The sequence below is a fragment of the Lagopus muta genome, chromosome 7 (assembly GCF_023343835.1).
Source record: "Lagopus muta isolate bLagMut1 chromosome 7, bLagMut1 primary, whole genome shotgun sequence".
NCBI classification, from domain to species: domain Eukaryota; kingdom Metazoa; phylum Chordata; class Aves; order Galliformes; family Phasianidae; genus Lagopus; species Lagopus muta.
In genome coordinates this window covers 5953141-5974314 of record NC_064439.1, presented here as the reverse complement: position 1 = coordinate 5974314, position 21174 = coordinate 5953141, and the positions used below count along the sequence as shown (strand labels likewise).

The 21174-nt window shown below is 45.8% G+C and overlaps 1 protein-coding gene across 1 annotated transcript in view; it reads left to right on the top strand.

Annotated features, from left to right (window-relative positions):
• Positions 1–21174, top strand: part of ACVR2B (activin A receptor type 2B) — a 92433-nt gene that overhangs the window by 65191 nt on the left and 6068 nt on the right. The window contains exons 2-8 of the mRNA XM_048951478.1: positions 5808–6015; positions 9627–9736; positions 11018–11169; positions 12988–13131; positions 14167–14310; positions 15170–15318; positions 20045–20159. Of these exons, the coding sequence (XP_048807435.1) occupies positions 5808–6015; positions 9627–9736; positions 11018–11169; positions 12988–13131; positions 14167–14310; positions 15170–15318; positions 20045–20159 (1022 nt within the window). The remainder of the gene's footprint in view (positions 1–5807; positions 6016–9626; positions 9737–11017; positions 11170–12987; positions 13132–14166; positions 14311–15169; positions 15319–20044; positions 20160–21174) is intronic.

The window sequence follows — 21174 nt, the reverse complement described above, 5'->3', positions numbered from 1 at the left end:
CCATGGCAATAGATGCTGAGATAATAGATTAACAACCATTGATTGACTAGAAAACTCCAAGCTCTTTTATCGTGGGATATGCCAAATCTATTGACAGAAAACAGAATTCAAAGTAATATCCTCCCTTGGCGTGATGTTCTCAGTGCTTCATGGACTGGTTTTACCTGATCGGGCTTAAAAGCCAAAAAGATTTTGGAAAAAGTTGTGGGTTTTTTTTTTTCTTACCAGGATATTTAATTAGGGGCTGCCCTTTCCTGCCCTAGAGGATCTCCCACACCTGTGTGGCCAGGAGAGGTGAGCCTGAGGTTTGTGCCTGAGTGTCCACGGTGATGTGGATGGGCTGCCAGCCCAAAGGTACAGTGAAGTTTTGGCCGGAGCAGCTCATTTCTGGTACATGGGGCTGTGCTGCTTCAAAGCTTTGTGAAAGAGCCAGGGATATAAGCAGTGAGTTTTTAAATCCTCATGCACAGTTATGTACTTAACCACAGATGTCATCGCTGGTTTGATGCCTTGCCTAAAAACGTATTTAGGCTTATTGTTTAAGTACAGCAGGAATGAAATCATTGTGCTCAGGGAATAAGTGCTGGAGCAACACGTACTAATTGTGGATTCATTATAGGCTCTGCAGAGATAGAACTGGGTGGTCTCTCTGGAGCAACATTTCCCAAACTTTCCCAGTTGTGAGCCTTCCTCTGGCTTGATTTTGTGATCTGAAATGTTATCAGCAACAACTTGAATCTCTTTAAGCTGCAGTCTTGCATGTAACTTTTGGGTCAGTGAGGTTGGGACGAGCTGAGCATCCCTGCAGGCGTGTGGCTGGTGGGTGCTGCTTGGCCAGGTGAGCACCAGCTGCCTTTCCTTCCCCAGCCTATCCAAACGCTGCTGTGGTTTGAGGGATAGTTCTTGAAAACAAAACCAAACCTCAAACAAAGGGCCCGACTTTCATAATCACACATGCAAGAATGCATCTGCAGTTGCTTAATTGCTACATGCAATTACCCTCCAAATTAGAGGGCAATTACCCCAATTCAGTGTACAATCTCTGTCATTTTATATTATAAAATTACATGTACAAATAGCTATATAGGGACATAACCAAGTGTTTGCAAATAACTTCAGTTGCATACACAGTTTTGTGTATAAAGCCCGGTGGTTTTGACAGTTAGGCAAACAGGCTGTCTGGGAAATCACTCTGTGTTTGTGCAGACTATTTTGACACATCCCATCTTCTCGTATATACTTTCATTTTAGTTTTTAAAAAGGGGACAGGCAGAGATAAAGAGCTGAGATTTATAGCAGCCTTCAGCCTTGGGGAAGATATTCCCTGCGTGTCTAATTATGAGCTAGGAGCTCAGCAACTGCTAACACCTAGACCCAGAGCTGCTACCTTGGATCCTGGCTATAATTTAGCAGATGTTGGATAATGACACAGCCCCGCTGATCTGTTGGCAGCTCCACGTTCAGAGAGCAGAGTTTGAGTCTCGGATCAACAGCGAGGTCCCAAGGCTGGAGTCCTGGGGTTCAAGAGGACCCTTTTTAATGAGCTCCCTCTGTGCTTGCAGCTCCCATGTGCAGGAATGGTTGCACAGTGCTTCAGTCCTCTTCCCATCATTACCTGCCTTGATGGGTGCTGGTCTTACTCGGAAAAACCCTTGTGATGCTGCACTCTTTTGAAGCAGACTTGGACCCAAGGGAACCAACCTCACAACAGCTTCTCAGGGCTGCGTTCAAGAAGTTGGTGGTGGGTGACTTCCCTCTGTCATCACAATGTTGGGATGCTGAGTGTTGTTTTGGTTTGGTGGTACATCATCATCCCACTCCGCAGCATCCCTAAAGCTCCTCCTTCATGCAATGGGATGTCAGAAGCACAGCTGCTATAGTGAAGCCTTAATTCTTCCTTGATTTCAGGAAGGATTTAGAATCATAGAATATCCTGAATTGGAAGGGACCCATAAAGATCAAGTCCACCTCCTGACTCCACACAGGATCACAAAGAAATCAGACTACTTCAGACTTTATTCCAGAAATGAGTGAGTCATGGGATTAGAACCATTTGTTGCTGCTGTGCATGGAGGGACGCCCAGCCTGCTCCAAGCCAACCCTTGTTGCATTTATTCATTAGATGTGTGTGAGTGGAAGGTCAAAAATGCTTCCCGTGCCCGTTTTGAGGCAATCCCATCCAGTTCTTCTTGTAGACCTCTTGGGGCTCTGCTGTAATGGGCACAGATGACCCCATGACCCAGTGAGGGAAGAGGAGGCAAGCAGAGCCCTGCTCTTTCCTGCTGAGACCATTTGAGCAGAAGCAGAAGAGTTTCCTGCAGCTCTGGGCACCCAGCAGACTGGGGATGCTCACCCAAAGATGCGCTAAAAATATCGGAAAACGGGTAGGAAACACACAGGCTCTTCAAGTGTCTCCTGAAGGCAAGCATCCTTGGGAGTGGTGTTAAGGAAAACAGACATGTACTAATCATCCAAAACTTTGTGCTTGCTTTTGTTCAACTTTGATGGTGGGGAAAAAACTGTGAAAGGCCGTTTTCTTGGCGCAGTTGCTGTTTGCAGAGTTGGGTTTTTGTGTGTTTGCAAGCAGATCTTACTCTTAATCTGAAACTTGTTCCAGAAAAGACAACTGTCTTGGGGGAGGGGAGCCTGGGCTGAGCTCAGGATTTAGCAGGCTGGAATTTCTTTTTTCAAAGCACAGTGGAAACCTCAATTCTCCCCGCAGCTTTGTGCATTGCATCAGCCCTCATCTCAGGTGAAGAAAGCAGAGACTGCCTGATATTGCTTGAGGTTACAGACGGAGGTAGCTGAGCCGGGATTAGATCTTGGGGCTGCTTCCCAGGCAAACGGTTCATTAAATCCCCTCCTTTCTGGGAGATTTGGTTGGGAGAGGGGAGAGGAAATTTCCATCTAGTGCTGAAGCAGGATTTGGTTTGCGCTGATGGAAATGATATTAGAAAATGTGATTCGAGGAATGAACCAGAAGGTGATAGTGAGTGTTAGCTATCAGCTGGAAGCCATGTTAAGTATTACATTGAAGCTAAGATATTTGCTTATTCCTTTATAAATAAAAAGATACCACCTCCTCACGCACACAAGACAATGCTCCCTTGCTTTCCTGCTGATTTGACTCTTATTTAGCAAAAACCCCTAATCTGCCCTAACAAAGCATGGTGTAAGTATCAGCAGAACAAATATCAAGGCTTTAACAAGGAGTGTCAATATTGACACTGTTCCGTGTTGAGGGATATTGGTAGGTTGTTTTTATTATAGTAAGCAACTTGTCAGAGGAAAACTCAGATGGAGCTTTGCGAGCGCCGATAAAACCTGCAGGTGCTATTGAAATTGAGCTCTTGTTCGTGTGTGCTTTGAATATAATTTCCAGTTTCTGAAACCAGCTTTATGACTTGCTCCTTACCCCTCCTCCCTTCCAGTCTCTCCCACGATGCAGATGAAACATTCTTCCTGAAAAAGAGTTATTGAGGAATCAAACACCTCTTCAAAAGGCAAAGAGATCTTTCTAGTCTGATGTCTTTGCTCCATACCATAAGCTACCCATCGCTGAGGCCCAGTGTTGGCAGCTGGAGCAGGTTGGGCACATCACCCCCAGCCCGTGCAGTAACTGCGGTGGCAGTTCTTGTGATGCTCCTGCTCTGTGCTGGGTCATCTTTCCTCAAGTGACAGGACATGAGGAAAGGGTTCCAAGTTGCACCAAGGGAGGTTTAGATTGGATATCAGGAAGAATTTTGACATGGAGAGGGTGAGCAGGCATTGGAATGGGCGGCCCAGGGAAGAGGTGGAGTCTCCATCCCTGGAGGTATTTAAGAGGCGTGTGGACTTGGTGCTAAGGGACATAATTAAGTGGTGGGACTCAGTAACTTAGGTTGATGGTTGGACTTGATGGTCTTGAAGGTGTTTTCAACTTAAAGGATCCTGTGATGATGCACACTCTTTACTAGCTGCCTCTTGAGAGCTAAAAACTGGTGCAGTAGATGGGACTGCATGCAGTAGCTTGAGTGCATTCTCCAGCTCAAATGGCATCTCCTTGGTGCTTTACACACTTCTGATCCCTGCAAAATTGAAAGCTGATTCTGGGAACAGTTTGGAGATGTAGCAGCTTCAGAAGGTGCAGACAGGTCAGGCTTCCTCCCTGTTCACTTAGAACAAATCCTTCAGTCCTCATGCTTCAGCTCTTGGGATTAAAGTAGTTCTTTCTTCTCTGGCTGGGTGTTGTGAGTACACTTAAATTGGTGGTAGATGAGTGTTCAGATAGGGCAGCTGATGTTCCAGGGAGCCAGGATCTGGTGCCCAGAGCTAGGCAGAGTGTTCTCTCTGCTGGCTGTAAGCCACTCATTGCTTAGTGTTTCCTGAAGGCCAAACTGAATCACCTTTTAGAGACCTTTCAGAAGTGCCTTATTTGCTGTGTTGAGCAGTAATCACAGACAAGTTTGCATTTAGATTGTCCAGACATGGCCCTGACTGCTTTAATCTCAACATTAAACCTTGCATACCTTTGGAGAAAGCAGAGTCAAGAAAGCACTACAAAATTATCCTGCCAGTGAAGTACTGTGTTTTGCAGAGGTCTGGCTTTTCTGAGGGCTCAGCACTTTCATTTTGCCATCCTGATGGAGCCATTCAAGCTTTTTACCCACTCAACACATTCCATTGAGATACTTATGTTTTCTGTGACTGCAATCCATCAATATAATGGCCAGGTCTGACCTCGCCTTGGGTTGGGCAATCCCAAGGAGAGATGGCTGCAGGGCATCTCAGGATTCACAAAGTCATGAACTTCCTGGTGATGTTTCAGGGTATCCTATTCCAACTCATGTGTTTGGTTCCCTTCCTTTCATTTTAAACAAATCATCAAAATGTCACAGAGCAGAGTATTTCCAAATGAAGAGAGAATTTCTAAGACTTAAGACAAAATATTTCACATGGAGATACCAGTGTTCCCTTGCTTGATTCCTTTTTCAAGCTGATAATATCTATAGTTGTGTTTGTGCTGTGCGGTCTGGTGGCCATGAAGGAATTCCTTCACCTGGGGGACCTGAAGAACTTCTTGTAAACTGTTAGTATGAGGAAAAGGTTATGGAGAGTCCCCGGTTTGTGGTGGCCAAAGGTCCATTTGATGTGGCTGCAGTTGTTCAGCGAATAGAGTTGCTTTTGCTTAAGATGTTTCTTGGGTAGAAAGGGGCACGAGACACGGCAACCACAACATAAAATGTGGCATTTAGCAGCACCTTACCAAAATAAGCTTGAAACGGGATCTAAGTGAGATGAGGCTGGTCTGGCTCTCATCTGCAGGTTGAATATTATCTATTCCCTGTTACGTCCTATCTGCATAATAAACTGTTTATTTTTAGACAGTGCTTCCTGAAATAGTGATGGAGAGGGAGTGTGTAACTGCATTGTGTGACAGCCCAGCAAGCAGCACGCTGGGAGATTGTTGTTCCTAAACAGGATTTCTGTGGTTGAAAAACACCAGGAATGGGTTATCTTGTACCCTCCTGTGCTATAGTTGTGTGTGTTGCTTGGGCCAGAGGAGACCTGTGGGTCTCTGTTGGGCTCTTGGCTTTTCCACGAGCTCCTGGTGTGAACTAACGCAAACCTAATCTCTGTTCTTCACATCCACTGGCAAAGGAAAACACCCTGTGCTGAAGCTTACATCTGTGATATGCTTATTTTATCCATGGTAGAGAGCGATACTAACGCCTGCGTCACTCAAAGCCAAGCCCCATGGAGCTGTGCCTCCTGAGATCTGTTAATGATGTTGCTTGAACGTACTTAGGCTTTGAATTTTGCTTCAGGACCAGGTCACGGGGAGGCAGAGACGAGGGAATGCATTTACTACAACGCCAACTGGGAGCTGGAGAAGACCAACCAGAGCGGCGTGGAGCGCTGCGAGGGGGAGAAGGACAAGCGGCTCCACTGCTACGCCTCCTGGAGAAACAACTCGGGATCCATCGAGCTGGTGAAGAAAGGCTGCTGGTTAGATGACTTCAACTGTTACGACAGGTAATAGCCTAACTGGTTTATCTGAATGCAGGTTTAATCGTTCCTCTAAGTGCAAAGGCTCATGGTTTTTGCATGGAGGAAAAGAAAGCGAGTCCAAGTCAATTGGCCCATTCATCCCCAGTAATTACCTCTGTTGCTAATGCAGCTCTCAAAATTGTCACATTACTTTCTAAATAAAAGCTGCAAAATGCAGTTTTAGTTTTGTTGTGTTTTTTTCCTTTTTTTTTTTTTTCCTTTAGCAAGGCTTTGATAATTCTGGCATGCTTTGAAAAACGTGTCCTGTACCATCAAATGAAGAGCAATATGTTCTTCCAAGAGCATTTGGCGATACAAAGGAAAACTTGGAATCATTTGGAGCTCTCTAGAAAAAAAAAGAAGAAAAAAACACGGATATCTGGGGGCATTTAGAGGTTGAGATATTCTGGCATTTGTGATGTTGCAAAAAGTTTTGCTGTTTTTCAGCTGAGTTGAGACGAGCTGGGAGAAAGAGTGAGGCAGTGAAAGCAAAGCGCGTGTTTGTGTGTTGTTGCCTGTAGTGAGCTGAGAAGTAAAGAAGCTTTGTAGTGCGAGGGCTCCAGCCTCATTAAATAGCTGGGAGAATAAACCAGTCTTTTCTCGCTCCCCTTGATGCAGTTCTACAGAGGGGAAATAACTGCACTATAGAAAATGGCCCTCTGAAGTTTTGCGGTTCAAAAGGACAATGCTTGGTGGTTCTGGGCTCAGGCAGGGGTTTCTGCTAAAAGAAAAACAAAACAACAAACACCAACCAACCAAAACCCAGCCCCATCAGTAAGGATTAATAGAACGTAACATTCAAAGGTTTACCTTTGTGTCACACCAATATAAGACGCTGTCACCTTTGTCCAGTCACAGCATCCTTCCCAATCAATCAGTCACCGCTGCACATTCTGATTCCAGAAGTTTTTAGGACATCAAGTCTTAAGCCACGGGGCTTAAGCTGAAACCAGCTTTGTCCAAAGGCTGGAAGCTTCCCTTAGTCATTGTGCACCAGCCCTGGTTCTGTGTCTGTTGGCTTGTCCTGGCTGTGAGTAGTTCCTCCTCTTCCTTCTCTTATTAGCGCTGAGGTTACTTTCCCACCACACCTATTCCCTTGCCAGTTGTATGCGCTCTATATATAGTGAAATTCTTATTCTTTCCTGATAAATCAATCCTTCTTGGCCTATTAGTCATCTTAACACCGATCCTTCTGAGAACAGAAGGTCACTCCAGTTCCCTACTTACAAGCAGAAGTGTTTACTGTAAACAGATTTCTCCTTTCATTGCCTGCTCTCATACACAGTGACACTTGTATTGTCACTGAGTGTCTCTGCACGGGGATGTAGTGCTTCTTAATCTTTGTCATAACGTGTTGCTCTGTTACAATGGTGCAAAGTTTCCAGGGCTCCTCACCAGCCTTTTCACAACTGCAAGGTTGAGCATCCATTATCCCACAGCCTGATTCTTCAAGTCGCAGTTCAGGGCAGAGCAAAAAGATCTGAGAATTAGGAAACGGTGCGAGTGTTGAAAGCAGCATTTGAATTAAAGGTTAGCTTTAATTAAATAAAGGCAGTTTAAAATTAGTCTCTTCTTTCCTTTCTCTTTTTTTTTTTTTTTTTTTTATTCCCTTGAGTGCCCTCTTCAGTCTTTCATGCAGGTAGCATATCTTGAGAAGGTAAAAATGATTTAAAAGTTGATTTTTGCAGTCAGCAGTGTTGTGTTGATGCCTTTTATCCAGAGTACCACTGTGTGGGATGCTGAGCTCCTTGGGTGATGCTCCTGGAGCTGTCAGGACACGGCCCTGCCCTGTCTTCCCATAGCTCTGCTGGGTTGAGTGCATCGGCAGCACTCAGTGTGATGTGCCAACTGCTCCATCTTTGTCACAGAAAGGTGACACATGCAGGAATGCAACAGTTGGGATGCTGAGGGTAATGACTCCTTCCTCTGCTGTCTATCTTAAGGTAACAAGAACGTGGCGTGTGAGCGTTGAAGGCTACAGGGAGAAAGGACTGTTTAAAAATCAACCACGCGCTGTTCGTTTATTTACACAGCAGAGGTTGTGCTCACGTTCCCTTCAAGACCACATGAACTGCTCCAAAACCTGCACTCTGCTACCCTGGAATAATGTGTCTTTCTCTCCCACCGCATCATTTTTAATATTTGCTAAGTATAACATGTCATACGTACCTGGATGGCTGCCCTGAGCACACCCCAACTGGGATAATGAACTGCAGATGCAGAGCAGGCTGTTTTCATTCATTAGCTTGATTTCTGAACCGACAGATTTAGCAAAGGATGTCTTTGCTATTGAAGATTCTGATACTGATGTGGTGAAATGTGAAGGGCTTGTTATCTGATTTCAGGGAAAAGCATCTGGAAGCGTTGCTTAACTTGTTGAAATATCTTTGTCCATTTGAATGACTCAAATAGCTGCTTTCTTCTTTGAAATTGAAGCAGAAAAAGCCCTCCAAGCCCACCAAGTGCTTCCATGAGCCATTTTATCTAAAGCTGCTTTTTTTTCCCCCCCCAAAAAAGGTCCTGACAGAGACCCTGTGCGATGATTGGAGAGAGAGCCCTTTCCATTCTTCTCGTGGCATTATGTCAGTGATAGCACAGAAAGGGAGGCTTGGCGTGGGTTCATAAATGAGTAATAATGTCAAACACATATGATTGTTTTGCTGCTTCCTCCGAGTGGTTGAAGGAAGGAAGTCATGCATATAATTTAGCCGGTCTTCAGGAAATAGTTTGATACAGCTCTCTGCGGAGGGAACAAAATAACTAAAAGCAGAGGGCAACCTGGCAAAAAGTGGCAGGGAAGGGAAGCAGGTATTTAAGAAGTAGAAAGAAATTTCTGCCACGGCGCTGAAGATATCACTGCATCGATCTGTGGGAGAGGGAGGACGTGTGGAAGTACAGAGGGAAACCTCAGTGCTAAGAGGGCTACCTGCAGAACGGGCAAATGAGAAACAGGAGAGCTGCAGCCTGAATTCCTTTCAGGCTTTTGTGCGGGTATGGGATTCTTTTAAAGGAGAAGGAGGTGGCACTGCAGATTAAACTCAGAAGGAAAAATAAAAACCAAAACAAAAAGCCCTGCAGCTTCCCACCTGCTTTCGGCAGTCAGAGGCGCTGCTGGTGACTGGTACCCTTGTAATATGTAGAGTTAGGGAGCTGGGGATGCTTCTGCCTGTGAGAGCAGCCTTCATGCAGCCCTCTTTGTATGTGCTTTATAGCATCAGCTTTACAGCATGCCTAAATTCCCTTCACCCTCGGCAGCATACGTGCAGGCTGCAGGAACAACACAGCTCAGGGAACGAGGCATCTCTTCATTGCTTTTCTGTTTCTCATTCACTTAGCGGAGCCTGCTGTTATTTATTACTTGCCATCTAATGCCTTCAGTACATATGGAAGCATTTGTTTCCTTTATGGCCTTTTTGAGGGTCCTTGCTATTCACTAGGGTATTTGAGTGCCAAGTTTCCTGCAAGCAGAGCCTGTGGAGCTGTGCTGGTGGAAGGGGACACGAGAAGACAATTTGGGGGAAGCTCTGCATTTGCTCCCAAACATGAGTTGACTGACGTTGTTTTTTCTCTCCCCTTCACTGCTGCGTGTGATGCAGGCAAGAGTGCGTAGCTACAGAAGAAAACCCTCAAGTGTTTTTCTGCTGCTGCGAGGGCAACTACTGCAATGAGAAATTTACCCACTTGCCTGAAGTAACCGGCCCAGAAGGTGAGGTGTGCTGTGGATGATGTGTTGATGGGGGTTTCTTCATCTTGACCTGATTCGGATTGCTGGATGTTGATCACAAACACATATCTGAGAGCACACGTGGTCAGTTGGTTACAAGCCCAAATACTGGGGTTCCTTAAGAACAGTTTTTTAATGTCGTTTCGCTTTGGTTGAAGTGTATTGTACCACCATCTCATGTGTCAGCAGAGAGGATTCGGTTCCCTTGGTTTGCAGTAGGCTCTTAGCAAAAGCAAGCATGCAAGGTAGAGAGCAGTGCGACTCACACAAGGCAGATCAAGACACAAATTCATAAAGGCATTCTGACACCTTCAATAATTTTCATTTCACAAACACCCGAAACCTTGTTTTATTGGCTAAGATGCAGCATTTTTTTGGTCTGGGAATTAAAAGGAAATGGGTATTTTTGGATATATTTCAAGAAATAAATAGTCACAGCAGGTTCTTCTTTTGAGGCTAATAGAAAAATGATTATTCCTTTTGCTGTAGGCTCACAAAGGTATCTTTCAATGAAAATTACTAAAGCAGGTGTATCTTTTCTTAGCATGGTTTCTTTTACTATCAACTACCTGCATATACTGAGATATCCCCATAGACCATTATCAGATTTTCCTAGGCTTTCCTGTTAGGTTTTTAATTGTTTACATGATTTTTATTATCTCCTGTTATTAACGTACCCGTAGCAACCTAGTAGCAAATATTCTTTCTCTCACAGTTTTTTGTTTTATTTGGCAAGTCTTGCTATTTTTTCCTTCCCTGTCTCCAACATAGCAACATGGCTCCATTTAGTATTCCCATTGTTTGTATCTCAACTGCACTGATGTAATTTGGAACAAGAGCTACTGTGGGAATAGTGCATTTGATTGTGGCTCTTGCAGCATTTTGCTAAAAACTGACATCTTGTCAATCACTGTACTGTGAGGGGTTTCGTGTTTGCTTAATATCTTCAGAAGGGTTAAGAGAAGGAAATTTTATGTCTTTACGTATCTCAGAAAAAATGCCCATCTTAAATAAAGATCAGAGGGGAGCTCAATCCAAAGAGTATGATTTGGACCACTGGATCATTCATAACAGCAACGTGGAAAGGAGTAAATGATGGAGTCTTACAAATTCTGCTGGATGCAGTGAGACATACCACTGTGCCTTATAGACTCCGGAGTAGAAGAAAGGAGGGGTGTTTAATTATATTTGGACAAGTAGCTGATGGTGTGTTTGCACGTCTAAGAAGTCCTTCCCCTCATTTACCCTTTTCTTTCCTTACAGTCATATATGAGCCACCACCACCAACGCCCTCCCTGCTTAACATCCTGGTGTACTCTCTGCTGCCCATTGCTGTCCTGTCAGTGGCCATCCTCTTGGCCTTCTGGATGTATCGGCACCGCAAGCCTCCCTACGGGCACGTTGACATCAATGAGGTGAGGAAGAAAGCTCTGTGTTCTCCAAGTTGATCCCCTCTGTTTGGACTTTATGGAGAAGTTTATCACAGAATTATGAGGCAGTATGGTTTGGAAATGATGCTAAAGATCATCTACTTGCCATAGACAGAGACTTCCACTAGACTGTGTTGCCTAAAGCCTCATCCAACCTGACCTTGAGAAGATCCATAGCCTCTCTGGGCAGCCTGTCCCACTGCCTCACCAACCCCCTAAGGATAAATTCCTTTACATTTAATGTTTTCCAAGTGGCCTAACTGTTCTTCTCCATCTTTTTCAAGTCAGCACTACAGTAGGCCCCATGGCAGTGCTGTGAGGCTGTTGGGTTTTGACCAGGTTATCATGATTTCCAAAATTCCAAAGGGATGAGTTACACAACCCTGCTTGGTGATTATTCTTTCCTCAAAACTGTCAAACCCATTGCCTAATTTCAGCTAACTTTGCAGAGGAGTAGAAATTGTAGAGATAAGTAAGTTCCTACCAGTTTTATGGGGTGAGAGGAGATGTTTTCCCTGTTGAAGCTCAGCTTTTATGAGCCATCAGAGAATGCATGCAGAAGGTCATCCTCACAGCCCAGAGCTATCGAGAACTGGTCTTTGCTGGCTCTGCTGTGCCCTGAACTTTCTGATCTCTTAAAAGGAGACCAGCAGCTACCTCTGCTTTCCTCCTCCACCCTGTAGGGAACATACTGTGAGCCTTGTAAATTGCAAGCAGATAGGAGAGAGCTCCAGAATCAGGTGTAGGTGGGACTTAAGTTGTTCTCCCATTCAAATGTGGTGTTTAAACAGATGCTATCTTTATTACCCTGATAGACCTGTTTACTGCCCATTGCTAGGGCTATGGGAAGCATCCTAGATGAAGTGCAAAGCAGCTGGAGGTTTTAGGTGTATTTTGCTGTTGAATCACAAAGATGAAAAAGTTCCTACTTTTGGCAGGAGGCAGCCTTGAGGTCATCAATGTTTTACAGCCTAAAATAGCTCTTGCTTTGAAAACAGTAGAAAGTTCAGGTTTTGCCAGAGGATGACAGGCAGAAGTTTGACACACAAAGTGACACTTGAAGGCATAGGCTGTTATATATGTTCCATACAAATACCTCACAAAGCAAAATAGGGAATTTTGTGCTGCTCTGGCTGTGAACAGCACATCAGTAATTTGTAATAAACAGTATGGTGACCTTGTTCCCTTCCTTGAGGGACATGCAGAGCACACTCAGATGAAGGGTTTGGATTTTGGTTTGTCCGGCATGGAGCCAGGAGCTGGACTCGGTGATCTTGTTGGTCTCACCCAACTTGGGATATTCTATAATCCTTCGCACCTTTTGCCACACACCACCTCTCCATTCCCCTACAAAGACAGGCTGAGGGCTTGTTCAGCCTGGAGAAGAGAAGGCTGCGAAGTGACTTCATTGCAGCCTTCCAGTACCTAAAGGGAGCCTATAAAGAGGAGGGGAGTCATTATCTACAAGTGTAGATAATGGCAGGACAAGGGAAAATGGTTTTAAGTTGAAGGGGGGAAGATTAAGGCTGGATATCAGGGGGAAGTTCTTTACAGAGAGAGTGGTGAGGTGCTGGAACAGCTGCCCAGAGAGGCTGTGGATGCCCAGTCCCTGGAGGTGTTCAAGACCAGGTTGGATGGGGCCCTGGGCAGCCTGGTCTAGCATTAAATATGGAGGTTGGCAGGGGGGTTGGAACTTGATGATCCTTGAGGTCCCTTTCAACCCAACTCATTCTGGGATTCTGTGATTCCCCTGCTTTGTTTTACGGCCCTGCTACAGCTTGTGACTGTCGTTTTCCTGTGCAGGACCCCGGCCCACCACCTCCTTCTCCCCTGGTTGGCCTAAAACCTCTACAGCTCTTGGAGATCAAAGCCAGGGGACGCTTCGGCTGCGTGTGGAAGGCTCAGCTGATGAATGACTACGTAGCAGTGAAAATCTTCCCAATTCAGGTGAGAAGGGCATCACCCTCGAGCTCACCCACAGGTCTGCCGTGCCAGTGTTGAGATGCTCTGAGTACCCGTGGAGGTGTTGTTGCTACCATTACAAAGGCTGGAGGAAATAGTTCAAGGACCTCGCCTATACTTTCCCCTGTGATATCTCATTACCAAACGCTTCCTGAAGTAGTTATTGCAAGAAGGGCAAACAAGCACATTTTGAATCTTCAGGTTCTTAACACTACTGCAAAAGTCCATGTTGTCAGAAGTTGAACTGCAGTGCTTGAAGTGCACATGAAGGACCAAATGCTTAGCTTTGTGTGTCCTATCCAGGAAGGCTGTAAACCCAGACCCCAAGCTAGCAAACAGTTTGTAGCTTACAGAGACACAACCCCAGTGCTGTGCAAGTTCACTGCACTGCAGTGTGTCTGTCAGCTCACTTCTTCCACTCCAGGAAACCTTTGAATGCTCCTGGCTTGACTATTAGGGATTGCAAATAGAATGAGTAGAGCAATCAAAAGTCAAATGAAAGAGGAATGACTGAAACGTCTTTGTGCTCTTTCGCTGTCTCCTTATTCATTAATTTTTTTCTCCCTGTATTTGTTGTCATAGCATTGCTGAAGGAGATTTGCACATCTTCTGTCCATGCCAGCTGTGACCTACTAGTAAATATTCAATACAGTCTAGATTGGATTTGCAGTCGTAACAATTACAGCTACAATGCAGAGCTGGGTGCTGTGTGCACAGGCTTTATTCCTTACTGCTTTCTTAGAAAATCTTGAGAAGTCTTATTTCTCAGTGAGGTTGGGTTTAGATCCCACCCCCCTGCCCAAACATGAGAATTTTGGAGAAGAGTGATTGGGAACAATGATTTCCATTCTTCTTCCAGCATCTACCCTGTAGGAAAATAGCCTCATTTCAAAGGGGTGCATCACATCCTAATGCTGAAGGATGTATTGATAGGGACATGAGCAGCTCTGACTGGGCTGAAGAAGCTGTTTGCTTTAAAGGGAAGTGTGATCTTCGATGGTATGTTTCTCTCTGCTTTAGGATAAGCAATCTTGGCAGAGTGAGAGGGAGATTTTCAATACTCCTGGCATGAAGCATGAAAACCTTTTGCAATTTATCGCAGCAGAGAAAAGAGGGACAAACCTAGAGACAGAGCTCTGGCTGATCACAGCGTTCCACGACAAGGTAACGTATTGTTGTGCATTCATTTGGGGATAGCACAGGGGTGGCTGGCCTTGAAGTACAGTGTTTGGTGGCTGATATTCTCCCAGAAGCTCCCCCAGTTGGTTTCCCCTTCTGCAAAGGCCCTTCCTTTAGCCTTCAAGACTTTCCTGCACAAACATCAGATTAAGAAAGGTGGGACCTGAGGAGAGGGAGGTGGCACAATAGGCTGCACACAGCTCACGTATGCAGTGTCTGCCATCTCATAACATGTGGAGATGAGCCAGGGAGAGCTGGGGGTTGGGGCCATTGCATTCCCAACCCAGCAATTGCAGACAGGCTCTGTGTTTGCTTTTGAAGCTGAGGGCATACCTCCTCTTTCTTGAATTGCTTTAGTTATCAAACATGACTAACACTTAAAATAAAACAAACACACACAAACCAAGGGTTGAGCCAGCAGCATTATCCCTCTGTTTAATCCAAGGTCTTCTGAGTCAATCATTTCCACCACCAGTTGATACGATGCAACATCTTCTATTGCATGCAGATGTTTTCTCTTTCCTAGCCTGTATGACTTGTTCTTTTTGCAATTACTTCGTCCCTTCCTTCATCAACCTCCCAAGCAGATGAATAGATTTGGGACACATTTTAGATATCCATATACTTTTCATGCTTTCATGAGCCAGGGACTCGTGAATGCTTCTGGATTTTATTTCTTCTTCTTCTTCTCTTTTTTTTAACATGTGCTAGTTTTATTTTTTGCCTGTTAAATGAAGGTTCACATTTCTCAGGCACTCATTAAAACTAAATGAAACCGATGAGTCTGCACATCTGTCACATAGCAATGGCTGTGATTAAGAACGTACGATGTCCTGTTTCTCAGGGCTCTCTCACGGATTATCTGAAGGGCAATATCATCAGCTGGAACGAGCTCTGCCATGTTGCAGAAACCATGGCCCGTGGCTTGTCTTATCTCCATGAGGACGTCCCGTGGTGCAAGGGTGAAGGACACAAACCTGCTATAGCACACAGGTACAGCCTCTTTCGTTAATGCTTTTCAGGTGCTGTGTTCAAATGTTTGTGACCTTGTTGAAATGATGCTGTTGAATAGAGGAGGAGATTGTGGTTTGGGGAAGTAAATGCCTTTTATCCCAACAAATCCTGTGCTAAGACAGGAGGTTTTTTTACCCACATCTCAAATGGGAAAGAGCTAGTAATCAGCGTTTTGTCTGCAAAATAGTCGGTGTGGCTGGTGGTGGTTTGTGGCACATGTCTGAAGGGTGGGGGCTTCTCTGTGCCCTCACCTTGTCTTGATATATGGTGAAAAGGAGCCTGGTTGCTGCAGAACCTCCCTTGGAAGGGGCTATGCTTCATAAATCACATCATAGAATCATAGAACGACTTCGGTTGGAAAGAACCTTAAAGATCATCCAGTTCCATCCCCACCGCCATGGACAGGGTTGCCACCCACCAGATCAGGGCCCAGGGCCCCATCCAACCTGGCCTTGAGCACCACCAGGGAGGGGGCATCCACAGCTTCTTTGGGCGACCTGACAACTTCTCTGGGCAACCAACACTTGTATTTATGGAGTGTATTCTTTCCTATGTATGTACGACTGATAACTCCTCTTCATGTCTTCCCACAGTTTCTGAACATGGGTTCCAATAGAGAAAATGCAGAAAATAGCTGTTGTTTGTTTTTGTGGTAGTTCTGTGGTGCCAGGATGCTGATGGGAGAAAGCAGGGGAAGGGGCTGTGCATCTGAGACCTCCTGGCTCACATGTGGGGACAACAGAATCCTAGACGGAGCAACGAAACCATCTTCACTGCAACAGTGCTTGTTGTAGCCCTCTGTAACCCTGCATCCTTCTCCTGCCTTGGCTGAAGCATTGCTGTTTGCTGGTGGCACGGCAGGAGGGGAGTTTTCCAGAAGGGATTTGCGGGGGTTGTGTGGCATCGTGCGTAATCCGCTGCTCTTCATTGAGGAGGGACTTAAACCCCGTGCCCAGCTGCAGCAATTTGCATCTGATCAAGTGGGGCCATCTTCCTATAAGGCGAGATAATCTCTGTTTTTGCAAGGGTGGCCCTGCGCACGCTCCCCCCCAAGATCTTGAGGTTGGTGGGAGCTGCGGGCTGGTGAAAGCCTGCAGCTGCCTCTGTGCTGCTCCTGAGGCTGACCCTGTGCCCCTGACATTTGTTCCCCACGAAATAAAGGCAGCGGTGTATGCAGGAAAATTCCTGAGGGTGGGGAGTGGTGAAAAGCTGCAGGAAGGCTTTAAAGCAACAGATCGTGCTCGTTAGTGTCCCCATCCATTTAGCAAATGACAAAAGATAGAGAATGCGCTGCTAGGGTGAGCTGAGTCCATACCTACAGAAGGGGGATTTCAGGACATAGCGGATTTCCCTTGGATTACCCCACTCTTTTGCATTAAAAAAAAAACACAAAAACAAAGCCAAAAGCACAACTTACTTTTTATAGCCAGAGGTAACATTGAATGGGTTAATAAAATATGTGCAAAGCTGCTGGAAGGCCAGGTGGGACTCCCTGAGTCGCAGCTCTGCAGACTTTGAGCAAACTTGTAGGACTGTGGTCCCGGCACAGGAGGTTATGGGATCGCTCCTCGGTGCTAAAGTGCCCCCACGTGGAAGCTAGAAATAAGATCTCTAGTGTCAAAATGGGGTTAATGCACAAACTACTTGTTGTTTGCTCGCCCCTTGATTGAAGCATGACGCTGAAAAGGATATTTTCTCATTTTCAGGGCACTTTCCTTTATCAGTGGCTGTTTTAGGAACCTTTCTAACGAGTGATGGTGTTAGTAGGAACTGTTGTGGGTGTGGGTTGGATCAAGGCTTTCTCCCATTGCTTGAGACATTTGCGCTGAGATCACGCTTGCCAGCTTCAGGTGGTTGTGGAAGGAAGGAAAACAGGGAAAAATGGGGAAATTTGTAGATATGAAGTTCGAAATTTGGAAAAAATGTCTTCTCAGAAAGAGTGGTGATGCACTGGCACAGCCTGCCCAAGGAGGTGATGGAGTGGAACACCAGGAAGGCCTTCCAGACACATGTAGATGTGGCACATGTAGATGAGGGTCAACGGGCATGGTGGGGTTGGGCTGATGGTTGGACTTGGTGATCATAGTGGTCTTTTCCAGACTTACTGATTCTGTGTTGCTATGATGGGAAAAACAGAAGCACAAAGGGAAATCGCCACGTTCTGTGTCAATATGTAAATAACTGCAGTGCAGGTAGACAGGAGCAGCAAGCGCTCATGCAATGATTCTGGCTTGCATTTCACTTCACCTGGGAAAGGTGTGGTTCAGGCAGTGCCGTGTCATTTCTGTGAGGTCCAGGCTGAGCCACAGCTTTGCAGGAATCTCATGTGCAATCTGTACCATCCTGGAGGGTGTAATCCCCTAATGCCGATCGAGCAAAGTCGTTTATCCGTGTCATTAGGTGATGGCTGCTTTCTGAGCTTGTGGGGAAACAGCTATAGCATGGAAGCTGTCAGTCTCTAAGATAGCATGTATTAGGTCATACATATGTAGTGGTGTTTTTATGTGCAACAGAGATCTGCAAATGTTTTACAGGCTCTAAAAGGCCAGCTGTTTCCCTAGAAACCCCATGTCCCTAGGAGGCAGTTTGCTAGGGTTCCCTTCACAGCTGTGAGGGGAATAACCCATTTCCCCTACGCTAAGCCCCAAGGCACAACTGCCCATCGTGCCACGTTTAGCTCACTGTGAGCAAATCCTTTCTTCTGATGTTGTAAGCTAAGAATGAGGCTTGGGTGACATGAGATGACTTTAGCACATGGTGCTTTGCACTGGTGTGCTGGTATCCAAGGCCACAGCCAGCAGTCCTTCTCTCTGGTCCAGCAGTTTCTCTCTTCCCAAGGAATTTTGACAGGTCGCTCTGGTGCAGAACAATTGTATCTGCCCTCGTTAATTATTTTATGCAGGCCTGCAATGTCCTGCAATCAGCAGGGTCACTGAGTGAATTGATGATAGGGAAATTATAATGCTGAGCATACAGGACAATTGCCATCTGCTGTCTAAGGTCTGTAATTTAATTATATTACCAAACATTCCTTTTCAGATGAAAATGCAGGAAGCCTCAGGAACAAGGCTGGCCTGGTCAGGCAACTCAGTGGGATCCTATCCCCCCTCACGGGCTCCTGCAGGCTCACCTGAGCTGCCCTGAAACGGCAGTGCTGTAGCACAGGGCTGACACGAATGTCCCTTTATAGTCATCTTCAAGCTCAGAACCACCATCTCCACTTGCAGAGGAATAATTCTGAAAAATTCTGATCTTGGCAGCTCATCTCAGTGTGGGTTCACCCCCTCCCCTGCTTGCTTTCCAGCTCAGGGGAGATCGATCCAGCAATTAAAACATAAGTATAATAGATGACAATGGCAAAAGTCTGCAGAAGCAGTGACCAGAGTCCCACTGGCACCTGCTGATTTCTAGGAAGATGTCATAGAATCATAGAATGGCTTGGGTTGGAAGGGACCTCAAGGATCATGAATCTCCAACCCCCTGCCACATGCAGGGCTACCAACGTCCCCATTTAATACCAGACCAGGCTGCCCAGGGCCCCATCCAACCTGGCCTTGAACACCTCCAGGGACGGGACATCCACAGCCTCTCTGGGCAGCTGTTCTAGCACCTCACCACTCTCTCTGTAAAGAATTTCCCCCTGATATCCAACTTAAATCTTCCCTCCTTCAACTTCAAACCATTTTCCCTTGTCCTGCCATTATCTACCCTTGTAAAGAGTTGACTTCCCTCACAGAATCACAAAATGGCCAGGGTTGGAAGGGACCTCAAGGACCATGAATCTCCAACCCCTCTGCCACAGGCAGGGCCACTGACCTCCCCTCCTGTTTGTAGGCTCTTTTTAGGTACTGGAAGGCTGCAATGAGGTCACTTCACAGCCTTTTCTTCTCCAGGCTGAAGAAGTCCAACTCCCTCAGCCTGTATTTGTAGGAAAGATGCTCCAGCCCAGTCTGTGCTTAGTAGAGGCATTTGGATCATGCTTTTAGTCATGTTTTAACTTTGGGTGAGCCCCAAGCAGTCTGACAGTTGGACTTGGTAATCTTTGTAGGTCCCTTCCAATGGGCTGTATATTCATCTCCTTTGGAATGGAATGGGATGTATATATAGGCCTTTTTGTTTGTTTGTTTGTTTGTTTTTTTAGCATGCGCTTCTTTCAAGACCTTTTGGTGGGGATGGGAGGGATACAGAGTTATCCAGTAGTGTGAAATCTTACTCAGAGTGCAGGTGACAAAGTCACTGATGATCCATCTTATCATCTGTATTTTGTTTTGAGAGTAATTTACCCAGGACTTCTGCTGTCTCTTTGTCCCTCCTGAGGCTCTGCTTTCTCTCCCTCCTTTGCCCTTTTGCCATCCCTGTGTGCTGTTTTCTGAGAGAGGGGCAGCTGGACAGGATTGGAATGCATTCCACTGGTGGGCAGGGCTTGAGGATGCTTGGGGTTATGTGCCTGAAGTGCAGTGTGAGCTCCTGCAGAGAGCAGGAGCACAGACCTTCACATCACACATGGCTCCTAACCCAGCAGCACAGGGCTGTCCACTTGCATCTTACAGACACCAACAGCAGGAAGCAGCTGGAGAAGGAAAGAAGAAAAGAGCAGATCCACCCAGAGCTGTTAGACCTAGAGATTACAGCGTGGTGCGTTGCACTCTGATTCAGCCCCACGCCATAATAAACGCTCCCAAACCTGCCTCTTATCTCTCTGTAGGGACTTCAAGAGTAAAAACGTCTTGCTGAAGAACGACTTAACGGCAGTGCTAGCTGATTTTGGTCTTGCTGTACGGTTTGAACCTGGAAAACCTCCAGGGGACACTCATGGACAGGTAATCATTATCTTTCAAAATCAGATTGTAAAAAGTCAGGCCAGCCACAGCTCCACCTGTCTGGGAGTGGTTTGTACAGGTGCAGACTGGAGGCTGAGAGAACACCTTCATTGCAGGTTAGCTCCGTATAGCTTTCCTCAGTTTTGCTCCCTTTCTTTAGATTTTTCTAGCATTTTCCATGCTTTTTCACATCTAGGCTTCTCCTTATCCCCACTTCACCAGGTAATAGCAAAATCACGATGAGAAATCCCTAAAGAAAAGCTTTAAAAGACATTTCAGTTCCCATGTTTAAAAAAGTGTTTTCTGCCACATTCTGCTCTTCCTTCTCTACATCACAGCCTACAGTTCTGCCATCTACATCACCATGGGTATCCAAGGAGTTCTGTATGGCTTTTCAGCTAGAATGAATGCACCTAGATGTGCACGATGGTGAGGAGAGGGCATCCTTTCCAAACCGGGGCTGAGTGGACTTCACAGGGTCTGTGCTTTACCATTCCTGTGGATGTAGGAGGCTGGTATTATCCAGGGCACTCATGCCTATACTTTTTCCTACCACTTCAGAATACATCGATTTTTACTCTTCTTTTATATATTTTTAGTGAAAGGGGCTTGAACTTGCCATGACTTCAATAACCGCGTCTGCCTTGACCTCAAGGTGTCGTGCCTGTCTCCAAGGGCAGTGCTTTCTCATGCAGCGTGTGCTGCTGGAGCGAGATGCAGTGGGATGCAGAGGATTTCATCTGCACTCACCATGCCTCGCTGCATCTGAATCAGACCTATAGCACACACTGAATGTATATCACACACGTGGTCATCGTGCACTTTGGCTTTTTCCTTCAGGTAGCTTATGTAGACTGAAGTGAACCTAACACAAATCAGTGTTAGAAGGCACAGCCCACTTTTGGTTGTTTTCCAAGCGAGGTGCAAAGTTAGCAGAAGTAGCCTACAGGCTAATGAAGGCAGCTGTCATTCATCTCTGACCAACAGAGGCTGACGGGTCCAACTGGAATTTAAC